General features: G+C 38.7%; 1 protein-coding gene across 6 annotated transcripts in view; it reads left to right on the top strand.

Moving 5' to 3' along the window:
* CRBN (cereblon) overlaps positions 1 to 15,837 on the top strand; it is a 55,360-nt gene extending 39,523 nt beyond the window's left edge. For 4 of the 6 annotated variants that reach the window (XM_075130273.1, XM_048858831.2, XM_075130275.1 and 1 more), the window contains exons 9-11: positions 176 to 240; positions 1,548 to 1,679; positions 7,451 to 15,837. In XM_075130273.1, coding sequence (XP_074986374.1) covers positions 176 to 240; positions 1,548 to 1,679; positions 7,451 to 7,628 — 375 coding nt within the window. In that variant the 3' untranslated portion in view covers positions 7,629 to 15,837. Of the gene's footprint in view, positions 1 to 175; positions 241 to 1,547; positions 1,680 to 2,633; positions 2,868 to 3,029; positions 3,245 to 7,450 lie in introns of those variants that run through there. The other 2 variants (XM_048858832.2, XM_048858835.2) reach the window with 2 other exon arrangements.
* The last annotated feature ends 1,620 nt before the right edge of the window (positions 15,838 to 17,457 follow it).

Raw genomic sequence — 17,457 nt, 5'->3', positions numbered from 1 at the left:
TTCAAAAGCTCTTGAAAGAATAGTCCTTTTCCTAATTTATTACAGTTACATAGTCAGAGACCTTTTCTTTTAAAAAACAAAAACAAAAAAGCTTGTGATTATGTTACTTTGATGACAAACATGCAGAAGTGAGTAAAGTTGTCCTAATGATAGTGTATTTGTTTTTCTTTTGAAGTGTACATCTCTTTGTTGTAAACAATGTCAAGACACAGAAATAACAACTAAGAATGAAATATTCAGGTGAGTTTTTAATTAGTTTAGTCTCTTCTTTGGAAGACATGCAATTCCTGTACTTTGTCAACATTACAATAAATGAAAATTGGATATGTATTAATAGTTTTGCTCTTCCTACAACTCTCATTTTCTCTTTGCATTTTATTCTTCTGAGATTGTTCTGAGCTGATCAATAAATATTCACAGGAAATTCTCTGTGTAAAACAATATAGATAAAATAAACTCAGACATCATCCAGTCCACAGACATCTAACAAAAGGGTTATTTATGATGACTTTAGAATAATAGAAGTTGGAGTTTGAAAGTCCATGTTATATTATCTGGCCCAGCCCCCAGCCACTGTAGGGTTGTACTCTTAGGGTGAATTTTGGAGTCTAAATTCTTGTATATCACTGTAATATTTCGGATCTGATTAACCTAATTCAGAAGTAATAGGGAAAAAAATCTCAGTTGTGCATAATACTTCCACATTTTAACAAGCACTGATTTCAGATTACTGTATGTGATTTGAGTATCATAGATGTGCTATTAGTATGTTATGAAGCAAGGAAGACATGTATCGTTGGATATGACGTGATGTCAAACAGTCTAAAAATCATTCTAAGAGTTGTAGTAGGCAATTCATTCTTATATGCATGACCTATCCATTGTCCTTATTAATAGGTATGTCAATATAGTATTTCTTGAAAACAGTTACCACTGCTGGTGGCCTTGTCTCCAGCTTCACCCAGGATAACTAATATCTGTCTATCACCTATGATGATTTGAAGGTTAAAAGATTTCTTGGCTTAACAAAGGTTCTTCATAGTGGTTTTTTTGTTTTGTTTTGTCCGTGTGATAAGCAGCTATAGTAATTATCTAAACGATAGATTGTGGAACGCTTAGCTGCTGCTATGTTCATTTGTGGGATGTCTTTTTAAACTACTTTTTTGAAATTGAGACATTAGTGTGGTAAATGCTTATTTTTCTGACTGCTCAATTTTAAAGGCAGAATTAAGAGGATGAGTAGTGTTGCTATTTGTTGTAAGTTTTTACTCAGTGGAGGCAAGTAATGTTCTCTCATGTAATGAAGGTGCACATACCTATTTTTATTCCATCTTTTAATACTGTAACTCAATAAATTTTGTCTACAAGCATATTAGACTGCTTTTTATGCAAAATATTTTTAAGCATTTGGCAATTTCCTTCCTCTATTCATTTTCTAATTAGAGTTGTTTTAATTTTATGAACACTTTTCAGCCCTGTTTTCCTTTTTGATATATGTCTTGGGAAATTATCAAAGTACATAACTGGCTCTTATTTATCCGTTGTAGTTTATCCCTGTGTGGACCCATGGCAGCATATGTGAATCCTCATGGATATGTCCATGAGACCCTTACAGTGTACAAAGCCTGCAACTTGAGTCTGAGTGGCCGACCTTCTACAGAGCACAGTTGGTTTCCTGGGTAAAACAGTATTTCTTTCTACTAATAATGTACTCCAGTATTACAAAATACAGTTCAGAAATCTTATTAGCAAATAATAGAAATTTATAATTCTGATTTAAATGCATTCTGGCCTACAAACGCTGAGAAGCAGACATTACATTATTTTCTAAACTCTTAAAAATGATAATTTAACTACTGTAAATGAAGAAAAAAGTAAATTTAGTATTCCTTCTTAATCTAAAATAAATTGGACAAGTTAGACAAAACGTATTGAAAATTCTCTTGTACCTTTAAAATTGTGCATACATTTTGCCACGTTTTAAAAGTTGTTTTTGAATAATTCTCTTTTAATTACCCAACCAGCATCTTGATAAATAACTATATATAATAGGGAGTGTTATAATTTGTATTGTAGTAGTACCAAGTGACCCCAGTCAGGTAGGTATCAGGGCCTCATTGTAAAATAGATACTCTGTCCCAAGAGGGCTTACAGTCTTTCACGGAGATGGCGAAAGAACCAGCAACTAAAGTGTCAGGTGACATTAACTATCACCATAAAATCTGTTAGCTGTAGGATCATGTCTTTCATTCTTTTTAAAAACATTTCAGTCTCCAGAATGATACTACTGTTACTACTTCCCTCCCTCCCTCCCTCCCCAGTTTGAATTGTCTTCAGTATGTAATCTCCAACCCTAGAACTTTCCACATAGTAAACTGTGACAGTCTCTCATTATGACTAGAGATTATTTACAAATCTGAGGACCTTGTTTTAAACTATTTTGGTTGTTTATATTGCTTATAGTTGGGAATTCTGTCTTTCATGGACTAAAATGTATAGATTTGTATTTATTTTATTCATATTAGAAACTTTAAGTGGTGCACACTTTAATCCTGACTACTGATTCCTCACTATCAAATATCTGATAGATCACTGAAAAGGATTAAGTGTAATTTACTTCTGTTCTCCCTCAGTCTCCTCCGTTTATCTTTGATGCTTCATCACCACTCTCCCTACAAGTGTAGTTGAATCAAAATGCCAAGCAGAATATTTAGCATATTGATCATTTCAGACCATGTCATGTTACTCATCTTGTCTAAAAAAATTACGAGGAAAATCTCATATATAAACCATATAACTGGACTAGTAGCTTCTTAAGTAGGTTGGCGATTTTGAATACCCAGCTTTTAAAATAAAATAGAAAACTTTAAATAATATATTTAAACACAGTCCAGCTTCTGGAGCATATAAGTGGGATATTTATTTCCGAAGAGTTTCTCTGTCTATGACATAGACAAGTTTATGGAAAGCATCTCAGGCATTGGCACCCTGACAGCAGGATTGTCTGGCTATGTAGACTCCCTCCTCAGGCCCTACGCTACCAGCACTCCCAGCTACCTTCGAGACACCACTGACTTCCTGAGGAAACTTCAATCCATCGGTGATCTTCCTGATAACACCATCCTGGCTACTATGATGTAGAAGCCCTCTACACCAACATTCCACACAAAGATGGACTACAAGCCGTCAAGAACACTATCCCCGATAATGTCACGGCTAACCTGGTGGCTGAACTTTGTGACTTTGTCCTTACCCATAACTATTTCACATTTGGGGACAATGTATACCTTCAGATCAGCGGCACTGCTATGGGTACCCACATGGCCCCACAGTATGCCAACATTTTTATGGCTGATTTAGAACAACGCTTCCTCAGCTCTCGTCCCCTAAAGCCCCTACTCTACTTGCGCTACATTGATGACATCTTCATCATCTGGACCCATGGAAAAGAAGCCCTTGAGGAATTCCACCATGATTTCAACAATTTCCATCCCACCACCAACCTCAGCCTGGTCCAGTCCACACAAGAGATCCACTTCCTGGACACTACAGTGCTAATAAACAATGGCCACATAAACACCACCCTATACCAGAAACCTACTGACCGCTATTCCTACCTGCATGCCTCCAGCTTTCACCCTGACCACACCACACGATCCATCGTCTACAGCCAAGCTCTGCGATACAACCGCATTTGCTCCAACCCCTCAGACAGAGACAAACACCTACAAGATCTCTGTCAAGCTTTCTTACAACTACAATACCCACCTGCAGAAGTAAAGAAACAGATTGATAGAGCCAGAAGAGTTCCCAGAAGTTACCTACTACAGGACAGGCCTAACAAAGAAAATAACAGAACGCCACTAGCGGTCACCTTCAGCCCCCAACTAAAACCCCTCCAACACATTATTAAGGATCTACAACCTATCCTAAAGGATGACCCAACACTCTCACAAGTCTTGGGAGACAGGCCAGTCCTTGCCTACAGACAGCCCCGCAACCTGAAGCAAATACTCACCAACAACCACATACCACACAACAGAACCACTAACCCAGGAACTTATCCTTGCAACAAAGCCCGTTGCCAATTGTGCCCACATATCTATTCAGGGGACACCATCACAGGGCCTAATAACATCAGCCACCCTATCAGAGGCTCGTTCACCTGCACATCCACCAATGTGATATATGCCATCATGTGCCAGCAACGCCCCTCTGCCATGTACATTGGTCAAACTGGACAGTCTCTACGTAAAAGAATAAATGGACACAAATCAGATGTCAAGAATTATAACATTCATAAACCAGTCGGAGAACACTTCAATCTCTCTGGTCACGCAATCACAGACATGAAGGTCGCTATCTTAAAACAAAAAAACTTCAAATCCAGACTCCAGCGAGAAACTGCTGAATTGGAATTCATTTGCAAATTGGATACTATTAATTTAGGCTTAAATAGAGACTGGGAGTGGCTAAGTCATTATGCAAGGTAGCCTGTTTCCTCTTGTTTTTTCCTACCCCCCCCCCCCAGATGTTCTGGTTTAACTTGGATTTAAACTTGGAGAGTGGTCAGTTTAGATGAGCTATTACCAGCAGGAGAGTGAGTTTGTGTGTGTATGGGGGTGGGGGGGATGTGAGAGAACCTGGATTTATGCAGGAAATAGCCCGACTTGATTATGTAAAGAGTTGTCACTTTGGATGGGCTAGCACCAGCAGGAGAGTGAATTTGTGTGGGGGGGTGGAGGGTGAGAAAACCTGGCTTTGTGCTGGAAATGGCCCACCTGTTGATCACTTTAGATAAGCTATTACCAGCAGGACAGTGGGGTGGGAGGAGGTATTGTTTCATATTCTCTGTGTATATATAAAGTCTGCTGCAGTTTCCACGGTATGCATCTGATGAAGTGAGCTGTAGCTCACGAAAGCTCATGCTCAAATAAATTGGTTAGTCTCTAAGGTGCCACAAGTACTCCTTTTCTTTTTGCAAATACAGACTAACACGGCTGTTCCTCTGAAACATATTATAATTATTTCTGTAGGGACCAGTGTTGTCCCTACAAAAATTTTAAACAGGGAATTGTACAGCATAAACAGATGAATTCTGAAAAAAGCCATATTGTTTCTCTGCAGATATCTTTGGTGATAAAAAGATTTAGAGGCAAATACAGAAAACGTGATGCATAAGTGGAATTGTTCCTATATAGAATATTTAGAAAAATCCACGAACTGTCAGCTATGCTTTAATAATAATCGAAAAATAGAAATATTATCCAGAGACTGATTTAAATGTGCAGTGATATAATTCTGCTGTTTGAGGAAGTAAGGTACTTACTTTTCAAAATAACAAAGGTGTTTATTCCTGAACCATTTTTTAAATAAACTCTTTAGCACCTGTAGCACTGCTGGAATAATAACCTAATTTTGAAGCTATTTGAGTTCCGAACACTTAAAAAGTGTGTACGCTTCAGCAGGTGAAAGATGCGAATAAAATCCTGTTTTTCTAACTTGAAGGAGATAGAGGGCAAGGAGGAAAACAAAATGTACAGGTGCAGGAACTGTCTCAGATCCTGCCAAGAATCAAAGGGGAAACTGAACAAATTTAGAGCAGTCAGAATTGTTCATGGTTTATCCATGGACTTTTATTTTCAAAAGGTTATTCCACAGAACAAGTCTTGGTAAGGTAAAGTGATACAGATCAATTTCTCAAATAAAATTACAGTAATGAATTCTTTTAGATAGTGCACGTGTTTGAAAGGTTGATCTCAGCTTCTGCAACCAGTAAGAGTTGCATCTGAGTAATTGGATTCCTACATCAAAGGGTTCCCCCCATTACCCACAGCCTTGTCCTGAGCTCTCCACTAAAAAACCTCGGGATATAACATTTTGGGTGTGGTGCGATTTTTGGTGTTTTTTCTGTCCTTTATCTGTTATTTTCTTAAGCAACCACTATGATCCTTTCTTCCAGCTGAAGTTTAGGTTCCCTTAAAGTTGCCGCCCATCCCTCCCAGAACCATTTAAGCTTTTGGTTTGAATAGACAAGCATATTTTAGAATAATTAAAAAAAAACAAAACAACAACTTGCACTTGTAAGCTTGTCATAATTCACATACAATTTGAAATGTAGGTTGTGTTCTACAACTCTGTCCTTAACTTTAATCCATAAATCGTTTTCTGCCTCTTTCTTTCTGTACCATACTATCAGAAATAATTTGCTCATCAAATTTAACTCACCTTTAACCAGTCTGTCTCTCCATGGTAATCTGTTGTCTCCTAAAGGAATTGGACCCTGTTTTTGCATTCACTTGCTGACTTAAACAAATGGATAGCTACCACAATAGCCATTCCAGGGTACTTGACTAATTTGCACACGTTTAAATTTGCCATTTCTCAGCTTGCTGCCTGCTTCTCCTTTGAATACAAGTCCACCTGTCAGTGGTGAGTGATGTAGATGGGCGGTCATCAGGATATATGGAAAAACCAGTTCACTGACTGATCTGTCAGAGCAGTGGTTCTCAACCAGGGGTCCAGGTCTCCCTGAGGGGCCGTAAGCAGGTTTCAGGGGTCCTCCAAGCATGGTCAGCATTAGACTCGCTGGGGCCCAGGGCAGAAAGCCAAAGCCTACAGAATGGGGCTGAAGCCCAGGGACCTGAGCCCCATCACCCAGGCCTGAAGCCTGAGCAATGTAGCTTTGCGGGGGGCCCTGTGGCATGGAGCCCTAGGCAGTTGTCCTGCTTGCTACCCCCTAATGCTGGACCTGGCTTTTATATGCAGAAAACCAGTTATTGTGGCACAGGTGGGCCTTGGAGTTTTTATAGCATGTTGGGGAGGCCTCAGAAAGAAAGAGGTTGAGAACTTCTGTCTCAGAGGATCTTTTTTCTTTCATGCATTCATCACAGAAGGCATCTGGTGACTCATATTATCTGTTCTGAAGTTAGTCCTTACTTCTCACTCTCAGATTTTCTCCTCTGGAGGCAGTAGAATTTTGGTTTTCTTCCTTTTGAAGCCATTGCTCTATCAAGCTAGATGCCTCATTCTTTATTAAATCTATCAGCAACTCAGAAAAATCATTCTCCTTTAAATATATCCTTAAAACCATCCCTTATGTCTTAAGTTTATTATGATAAGCATTTTTGATACTCCTGTATTGGCACACAATAATTAATCATATTACTGAAATATATAGTGAAATAAAAATGCTTTTACTATTGTACTTTTGTGGACAATATAATAATGTTAAAGGCTGAGATTTTCAAAGAGACCTAGGGAGTTTGGTGCCCAAGCCCTGTTGAAAAATCAATGAGAATTGGGTCCCTGAATCCCATAAACCCATTTGAAAATCCCAAACTAAAACTGATATTTTCTTCTTACTGAGTTATTTAACTGTTCCAGTTCCATTAAAATGTTCTCATGAATGACGTGACTCCTGCCAAAACACTTTATTTTTTTTTTTTAGGTATGCATGGACTATAGCCCAGTGCAGAATTTGTGGGAATCACATGGGGTGGAAGTTCACAGCTGCTAAAAAAGATCTGTCTCCTCAAAGATTCTGGGGATTGACCCGATCTGCTCTCCTGCCTAGAATTCCAGAAGATGGATCAGGCCACGATAGAACACCATTACTTTGCCTGTAATCTAGTAAACCTGTTTTTGGAGTGAATAAGCAGCCGCTAGTATCTCTCAATTGAACATGGTCAATGCGGCTTCTGATGCTTGCTTAAATACGTTTTTTTTTTTTAAAATGAAAGCAAAGAAAAAGACAAGCATCATTACATTTTGGGTTTGGTGCACAGACAAGGTACTGTTGTTTCCAGATATACTGGGAATTGAAGGTTGTGTCTTAAAATTTGACACTGGGAAGAGAAGTACAGTGAGAGACCAGAAAATGCATCTGATTCAAGGAATGTCAGATAAATGCTGAAACAGATTACTCAAACTTGCCACTGTATAATTTAAGAAGATGTTTACTGCAATTGAAGTAAGGTTAAAAGATACGCAAAAAAAAGCACGATTAAACAGTATTTGATTCATACAATTTATGTATGATGGTAAATATCAAATTTTGTTTGTGGGATATTGGCTACTAGTATACTTCAAGTATATTTTGCTGAGAAATCCTCGTTTCCAATTATATGAAATACTCCACGTTCACACAGTCTTTTTCAAATGTTTGCCTAAACAAGTATCAAAGAGTGTGTCAGGTCCAAACCTCTGTACTGATTGATGTTGCATTGGTTAATGTCATCCTTGTAGCGATGCTGTAAATGGTAGAAGCCAAGCACTTACTGATATCTGCTGCTAAAGCAACTACTGTATAAAATTCCTTTTTAAAGGAATCCTGTATTACTTGTTTTGTCCTTATCAGTTATTTCATATACTTAGCATGTTTGACATGTTGATTAGCAATCGCATAAAAACTAAATTATGAATATAAAATGTACAGGTTGATTCCAGTGCATAAAATACATTGTCATTTGTTTCCATAATACATTAGTAAATTTCAGTCAATAAAATTAAATAGTTTTACATTTTTTTAAACAATTTCCCTCTGAAATTAATTTACCTTGTATACGTGCCTAAAGTTTGGTGATGTAATCTGTGAAATACTTCACACTGGAAATTGCTCACATCTGTATTTTGACTAGGGAGAGGCAGCATACCTTTACTGCTTTTTATGTTTGCATATCATAAGTGAAAGGCTGTGCATTTATCATCATTGTTTCCTGATAAAAGAGTAATTTTTCTAAATAAAGCAGAAATCAAAGGCAGGTTTGTTTTTATGAGACACTGTGCTACAGAAAAGGGTGCCAAAAAGGGTGCAGCTTTTGCTGTTTTTTCAGAATGCACTTTGATGGTAGAATCTGAAGATGACAGATTTCTCCTATAAATATATATATATATATTCCCCTCTTCTGTTCACTCTTTATTTGTTCAAAGTAAATCTTAGAGATCCTGTATGTGTGGTTACTTGTATTGTTAAAGAAAAATTATACTAAAATGTTTAAGATTATATTTATGAAATGCTTCATCCATCCTCACATACCATGTTTGTTTATTGTATGTAGCATTAATATGTTACTCCAGTAAAGGAATAAGGACAAATATCTTTAAGAGATAAGTAACTGACTTTACTGATGTTGCCATGGTGTGTTGTACTGAAGCCAAAAAAAGATTTTCAAGTGATACAAGATGTTATATGCTGAAAGGGTATTAGAAAACTTTATTATGTTAGATATCTAGAGAGTAATGATGGTGTAACTCAGGTTTAATTCCTTGAAGCCTTCTACCTCTGTGCTTCTGTGATGTTTTTAGTTATCACATATACATCTGTAAAATCAAATTTTACTTTATTCTGCAACATTCTTAACTTATCAGTGAGCGGTGAAAAGCAATATTAGTTTAAACAAAATTCTGAACAAATAGAGGGTGAAAGATGATTCATTTTCTTAAAGCATTCTAGATTTTATTTGTATTTTTAGAATCAGCTTTCAAAAAGATTAAATGTTAAGCACTCGTGTGAAAGGAGCAAGAGTCTGTGAATTATCTGTACTATAGTCATTCAAATTATATTGAGGTGTTTTTTCTAACTTAGTTTGATTATTTTTTTTCCTAAGGTACTAAGCACCTGAAGTTCCTATTGACATTACTGAGCTTTGTAGATGCCTAGCACTTTTGAAAATCATGTCATTCACTGTTTATATTCACTGAATTGTGGTGAGTGATTTTTTTCAAAAAGGATGTTGTCTTCAGCTATCATCAAACCTAATAGTGTGCTTTTATTTTTGGCTAGGTCTGTATCAGTTTGCCTCAAGTAAAAAGATCAGAATAACATTGTGAGACAATATTTTAGCATGAAATAAGCATACTTTTGGTATTGTGCATATATAAAAATGTAAAACTAATATAATAGAATGAGATCACTAAGAAGTTAATTTAGCAGTAACTTAATGTTGTTGTTTTTCACTCTACCTAAAATTCTGTGTAATGTTTGCCATTACAAAGTTCATGACATTTTCTAAGTTGAAAACGTGTGATTCAGGTTAATTGCAAAGAAGATAAACTCTGTTGTGGGACACCTCGCCATTAAAAAACTACAACTGTAGGGATCCTTAATATGTACAGTAGGACTTTTATAGTATGGATGTAGAATTGTAAAAGGTTCTCTACATTAGTTAGAATTTTCTATGCTTAGAAAAATAGGTTTTCTTTTCTGAGGAAAAATTACTACAATGTTAGGATTGTCAGCTGTTATCAGTAAGTTATTCAAATACAGAGATTACATACTTCTGAGAACCAAGTACTAAACAAATCAGTAAACATCATGAAAACAGTTGTTTCAGCTTCATTCAGTTGCTTCTTTTAAAGTCATTATTGCGGTAGCACTGAGACACCACATTGATCTGAAAGTCCATTTCAGTAACAAATATCAAGATTTCAAAATAATTTCTGTTAAATTTAGATGCATAAACAGATCCATAATAAAATGTTTTCTGTTGCATGTAGCTATTTCTGTTCTAGAGTGTTCTGGAGTTCTATATCTCTTATTTTATTTTATAATGCTATTTTTGTACATCAAACATTTTGTTCATCCACCTGTTTTTCATCTGACTGTTAAAACTTCTTTGTAAAGTTGCAGGTAGGGTAACACGCTCTCTTTAACTGTTCCTTTGTCTGCCTTTTTAAACAAGTTTTCAGAAAATCTCATTGCTTGCAAACATTCACGAAAAATAAAACTCTTTCAAATATATTTCAAAACAAATGCCTAGGATCATGTTTTTGGGTGGTGCTTGGGCTGGGAAGGAAAGATAGCATTTGGTTTTGTATTATTATTTAGATTGTGGTGTTATTCAAAATGCCCTAGGTGTGTTCCAAAATACAGAGGACACTGTTTCCACTTCAAAGAGCATGGAGACTGGAAAGGCAAAGAAGGACAAAAGATGTAAGATAGTCAAACAATATATAAGCAAAATGGTACACACATGGCTCAGTAATTCTACTGGGTTTTTGTTTGTTTGTTTTTTTGTTTTTGAAGGGGGGGCTAAATGAAACACTAAAGTCCCTTCCCCTCCCCCATCAGCCCTTTTAGGGTGATCACCCATCCTGAATTGGGTGGGACAGTTCTGAAATGCAGAGTTCAAGTCCTGGTCCTGGGCTGAATGACTCCAGACAGCATTTGGCTCAGATTCCCTCCAGTGCCTGCATGAGGCTTGGGGCAGCACCAGCCTCTTCCCAGCTGCCTTAGCCCCCCTCACCATGAGGCCCTGCCCTTGCTCCTCTTCCCTTCCCCCTCCCCTAGAGGGCCCACCCCGGGCAAGCCAAAAGCCAGAGCTGGGCAGTAGCAAGAGCCTTCCAGGTTGGTTTGGGGAGCCCCAGACCCTCTATCTGCCATGGGCGGTGCTCGCTAGGGGGCAGGGACACAAGCATCTTGAGCATGCCAGACCTCTGCCCAGGGGAGGTGGAGGGTCCAGGTCTCTCCACAGCGGCCCAGGTTCCTGGGCAGCTCTTACCACTGCCTGGTTCTGGCTTCTGGCCTGGCCAGGGGGAAGGGCCTCAAGAGGAGAGGAGAGGCAGGAGGTTGGGGGAAGAGGTGGGGCCTTGCGGACAGGGCTCCTACATGGGTCCCACTTTTGCCTTTTTGAAAAGATGGTCCCTCTAAGCCCTTTACTTCCACCCACCCAAGCAATCCCTAGCTTCAATTCCAATTTTTATCTCCCTCTCTTCTAGTGTTCCACCGTTTATCTTCATTTAAATGAGTAAATTCTTCATTAACGGAGAGATTAGATAAATAAGTAGATAACTTAGGCAGCTAGTTTTCGAGAGGCATAATTGGTTAGTCTCTAAGGTGCCACAAGTACTCCTTTTCTTTTTTCATCATGGAAGAAGTGAGTTTTGAGGAGAGGGTAGCTATGACAAGTTCAGGAAAAGTGCCATCTACGGGGAGTTGTGTGTAAAAAGGCTCAGAGACAAATACGGGAAAGGCAGACAAATGGTATGTTGAGCCTGGCAGAATTAGCAGAGAGGAGGGGAATGAGGATGTGATAAGACCAGGGAAGATGAGGCAAAATTATGTCGGGCAGGGTTCTCAAACTGTGGGTCGCGACCCCATTTAATGAGGTCATCAGGGCTGGTTTAGACTTCCTGGGGCCAAAGCCTGAGCTCCACTGCCTAGGGCCGAAGCTGAAGCCTGAGCCCAGCTTCCCCGGGGCCAGAGACGAAACCCAACAGCTTCAGTCCTGGGCATCAGGGCTCAGTTACAAGCTGAAGCCCTTGGGTTTCGGCTTTGCGTCCCTCCCCTGCCTGGGGTGGTGGGGCTCGGGCTTCAGGCCTCCCCAACCCTGACCCCAGCGCAGCAGGGCTTGGACAAGCTCAGTTCCCCCTTCTGGGGTGGTGTAGTAATTTTTGTTGTCAGAGGGGGGGTCTCAGTGCAATGAAGTTTGATAAATCCCAAGGTAGAGCCTTAAAGCATCTTGAATGTCTAAGATAAGCACAGGGACTAGCCAGCTCCAGGATGGGAAGAAATATAAAAATGACGTAAAGCCACCATTGCTCCACTTCTTGCTCAAGTCCTGCATCAAGTGCAATTGAACCAGAGCAAAGACTCTCAGCTTAGATATGAACCCACCAGTATGCTCATAAATGTGTGCTACCACATGAACCAGGAGCATTTGGACCTTGTCTAATCTGAGCTTTTTCACCTCTAATGTTCTATGCTCTGGGCTAGGTTACCTAAAGAAATAGAGTAACTTGGTTTAGCTGTTGACATTTTTGTTCTAAGTACAGGCCAGGAACTAATTTTCTGTCAGAAAGCATCCCCAGTTCTGCCCCCAGCTCCGCCTTCAGCCCAAGCTCCACGGCTGAACCAGCTGTGCAGTAATGAAGGTGGGAGGGGAGACAGGAAACATTTGGGCACCACTGAGCTAAGGGCTTAAGTCGCTTGAAAATGGCTCTGAGGCATGTATCTTGCTTAGGCACTTCTGAAAATTTTACCCCTAGACTTGATGTAAAGTGTATAATTCTCCAGTTACCTGGCAAGAATTATAATGGAGAGTGGTTAGTATTACTGCCAAATACCAGTAAGTCTGAAATGTAAATCATGCCCAGTTCCTGTTTGTTAATGTTTTCACCAATGCTGGTGTATGACTAAGTTTCTGCAGAGGCTTTTCAGGTCATACTTTGAATGTAGACTGAAAGTGTTTGCTATTTTTAGTATATTCTAGCAGTTTATAATCACATGACTGAAAAGCTATTCAGTGCTACATATTATATGCATTTCTAACTTCTCCACACCCACACAAGATCTAGCATGCAAGAAAACCTGTGTATGCATTTTCTCATAAACAAGTTGCCGTTGATTGGCTTACCAGATGCTTGACTCCGTACAAATTTAAGATGTCTGCCCCTCTTCTTTGGGAGATCCCACGTTTTTCAGCATTGTGCAAATCCGCTAGGGGCTAGTGACAAATGCATAGCTATTATGTTGGGCATGGGTTGATAGATTCTGCATAGAAATGTAAGCATGTACCATATGAAGAGGACAGATCCTGAGCTTGTCGTCTAAAGATATTATGACTAAATGAGGCTGTTCAACTTGTATTTAAGGTTATATGCAGGTAGGGGAGCATGTTGAATTGAATTTCAGACTTTCAAAGAGCTATTGTGTTATGAAGAAATTACCTAAAATGTCAAGACTTTAAATCCTTGTCCTTTTACACACATTGATAATGAAGGGCACTGATAGCTCCTTTAGCACTAACATTCTATTAAAGCAACAATCTTTACTATCCCATTGGAATTCGAAGAGGATTTTGTGGGGAGGGGGAGGAAGAGAGGGTAGACTTATTAGACAATAACCAGTCATGCTTCACAGTATTCTATAGGATTTGCTGATTTATTGAAGCTCATAAGAAAGGTCAACTACCTGAATAAAATCAGTGATAAAATACTAGATAAGGATAAAGATATGATCACAGGCTTTACTTAATCCATAGAGAAATTACAAAGGGTTTGGAACGGTAGCGTGTTATATGACTTCTTTAATGTGTGTGTGACTTTTAAAAAATAAATAAATATGACTTTTAGAGGACTTAGAGGACAAACTGATTGAAAAGCTTCATCTATGTCTGAATACGGTAGCACTTGTCTATAAAGGGCTGCAATCTGTATTTTATTCTCTGTGCACATTTTCTTCACCTACTAGTAATTCCATTTGTAATATATAGGAACAAAAAGGTTAGTATTGTCATAAAAACTATCAACTGAGACTATGAGAGTCCCACAGAAGTTAATGAGCCTTCATGTCTATACCAGATGGGCAAGTAAAATAAGGATAATGTTCTGCCTTCACATTCAGCCAAATGGATCCCAGTGCACAAACATTGATTGTGCAAACTATAGAGGAATCACTCTTACTCCAAATTGAAGTATAACAGCATATGAGATGAAACACAACAAATTCTAACAGAGCACAGCAGGACTTCACAAAAGTTTAGGAAGTAAAGAATAATTTACAGAAACGAAAGCACGTGGGAGATTTTAGTACTCAGTGATGTAGTGTTTATTCAGGTGTAGACCTCTGTCTGCTTTTAAAACACGGCTAATGTATCATTATTTCCTTTTGATGGATGGGGAAATGGGAAGTGACTTACATAAGGTAGTCGAATGATTCAGTAGGAAACTAGGATTAGCACTCAGGGCCCAGGACAGAGTCAAGAGACCTGTCTATGAGCTATTTGGCATACCTATATAGGAAAAGTATAATTACCCAAGATAAAAAGAGGGATTAGCCCTTCTGTGAAAATTTTCATGGCCTCTGCACTGACCATAAATAATGAGGGCCATGTTCTACATTTCATCCAAAAGACAATGGGTAAAATTTTCCAAAAGTGCTCAAGTTATTGAGGAGCCAAATCCCGTAGCCTTTCAATTTAAAAAAATACAAAAAGTAAATAAAATAATTCAACTAACTGGACAAATAGGGCCAGAGCCTGGGATCCTGTAAACTGATAAATCTCTACGGAAGTTCATGGAGCTACAGCAATTTATACCAGCTGAAGATCTGACCCATAGCCTTTAAAAATACAGCTCAAAAATCTGAGCTCTGAGGCAAACATAAGTGTTATGCATTCATTATATTGTTTGTTTGCAGTGGAATGCAGCCATAGGTAAGAAAAACCCCGTAGAAACTACCTTGCAGAGAGGGAGGCTGTCCATCACACAATGAACAATAATCAATACCAAACTTGCAAACTGCGTCTTTATTTTCATTCACTGAGCATACCAATCCGTACCATGACCTTGATTCTCTAGCTGTGCTTGGGATGTAGAGGAGAGTGGGAGTTGCAGAGAGTTGTTTGCAGCCTTCTCATTCTTTGACACCTGGCTCTGGTGGAAGTTAGAACAAGAAGATGGGCCTACTCTAGCTGAGTCAGTGGCATAAGGTCCATAATGGACCACCACATTCCACTGTTCTCCCTCCTGCCCTTGCAAGTACCTGACAGTCCCCCCCCCGTCCCCCCCACACACACTCCATATTAGCTCTGGTTACCCTACAGAAGGGAAATTCTCTACTAGCAGTTTTAAAACTGTCTTGTGCAAAATGGCTTCAGCAGACCAACAAATCCAACTATACGCATCTCACTGAGAACAAATGCTGGGAGAAAAGTGAGATTAACACAAAATGTAACCATCACATGCCTGCCAATTGTAACTTGCCTTCATCTGATACTTTGTATTCATGTGTCACTTGAGCTGTAATGTACTGGGGCCATGTTAGCACAGTCTCAGTAAGTTTGAATATGTACGGTGTGGTCCTTGTGATAAAATAAACTACAATTGCATTAGAAATGTATTTGTTGTAAAATGATTCTGCCCAATACCTGGGGAATACTATTCGCTTTCAGTGAGCATGAAGTTTGAATAAAACTTTGTCATAAAATTAGGTTTAAATAATCATTTTCTCATGTAGGAGCAACAGATTTGTCTTTGTCTGTAAAAAGAAACCATCATCTTATTGCAAATGCAGCATAAGTCCCTTCATAAATCAAATTGTGTCTGTTCATTGCTGAAGTCTATGCTTGGAATAGAGATAAGACTTTGAAGAGTAGGGGAAAAAACTAAAATGCTGCTTTTGTCACTAGCCTGCAGTCTGGGTAGCTGCAAACATACCTTATTAATTCAAAATGGTAATGATTTAACCCTTGATGTCTTAGAGTATGTTTTTCTTCAAAAGAACATTTGCAATGTAGGAAGCCAAACAATACAGTCATAATATTATTCTTATTTGTCTTGCAATAGCACTTAGGATCTGTAGTAATGGACCAGGACCCTGTTGTGCTAGGTCCTGTACAAACATACAACAACAAAAGATGGTTGCTACCCTAAAAGACTTTACCTTGCACTTCTATTGCACCAAATGCCATAGAATCTCAAGATATTCAAAGCAATAAAGCTACAACACTCCTGAAAGCAAGATAGGTATTATGTGATGTGAGTCAGGTGAACTGAGGCAAAGCAATGTGACATGATTTGAGGAAGGTCACAGAGTGAGTCAATGGCAGAGTCAGGAATTGTACGCAGGAGGCTTTCCCCTTTCGTCATCCACACGCTGAGACAAATAAGTTTCTAACCCCAGTCTGTTAGATAGCCTGAAACAATGACAGATGTGTAAACTCACCCCAACTCTCATTGGAATGTCAACCCTGGAGCCCAATGATATTATTATCTGCACTATATGTATATACATATATATATTTGCATTAAGCACCAATAACATTAAGCCCAAATATTGTAACGGTGATATAGCCTAAACTGGCCTATATCATAATCCTGTTCACTCATGCTAAGTATCCCATAACACCTTGTATTTGCTGAAGTAAGCACATGGCGCAGGCAGATAGGAAACTTGTCAAAATCAAGTTACATTCATTCTATGTCTTAGTACAAGCTAGGGAAGGATCTTCACAGATGGAATGCTAGTATCCAAAATAAAGATAAGGAAGGAACAGAACAACAGCTTAGGGAACTGGAACAAACTGATTGGTTGGATTTTAGTGACGTGTAAAGAAATGTGTAACTTGTAAAACCATCTAAATAATACCAGCTGAAATGTGTAACTTGGGGAGCACACCTTCTGCATAAGGTGAATGTAACTTCGCTGCACGAGTCTGCTCTTCAGAGAATGGTATCATTATAGAACCGTTTTCCTGTACCATATTAATAAATCAGACTGGCATTGGTTATTTGGTCTCTTACATATATTTCATAAAGAACTAACAAACCAACCTGTGGTCAAGTAATTGACTCTACAATTTATCAACAATACCAGCACTAACTATTTAATTGCTTAGCATTTTAGCGGATAGCCTGGGGTAAGGGGAATTGCTGCAGTGAAAGCAGTGCAATGGTGTAAAAGGTTGAGAGAGAGAAAGCAAGGGAGAGGAGCAGAGAACGGAAGATGGCGGGGAA

This window comes from Caretta caretta, chromosome 7 (assembly GCF_965140235.1).
Source record: "Caretta caretta isolate rCarCar2 chromosome 7, rCarCar1.hap1, whole genome shotgun sequence".
NCBI lineage: Eukaryota > Metazoa > Chordata > Testudines > Cheloniidae > Caretta > Caretta caretta.
Note: the sequence above shows the minus strand (reverse complement) of the source record. Positions and strands in the feature narration are given on the sequence as shown.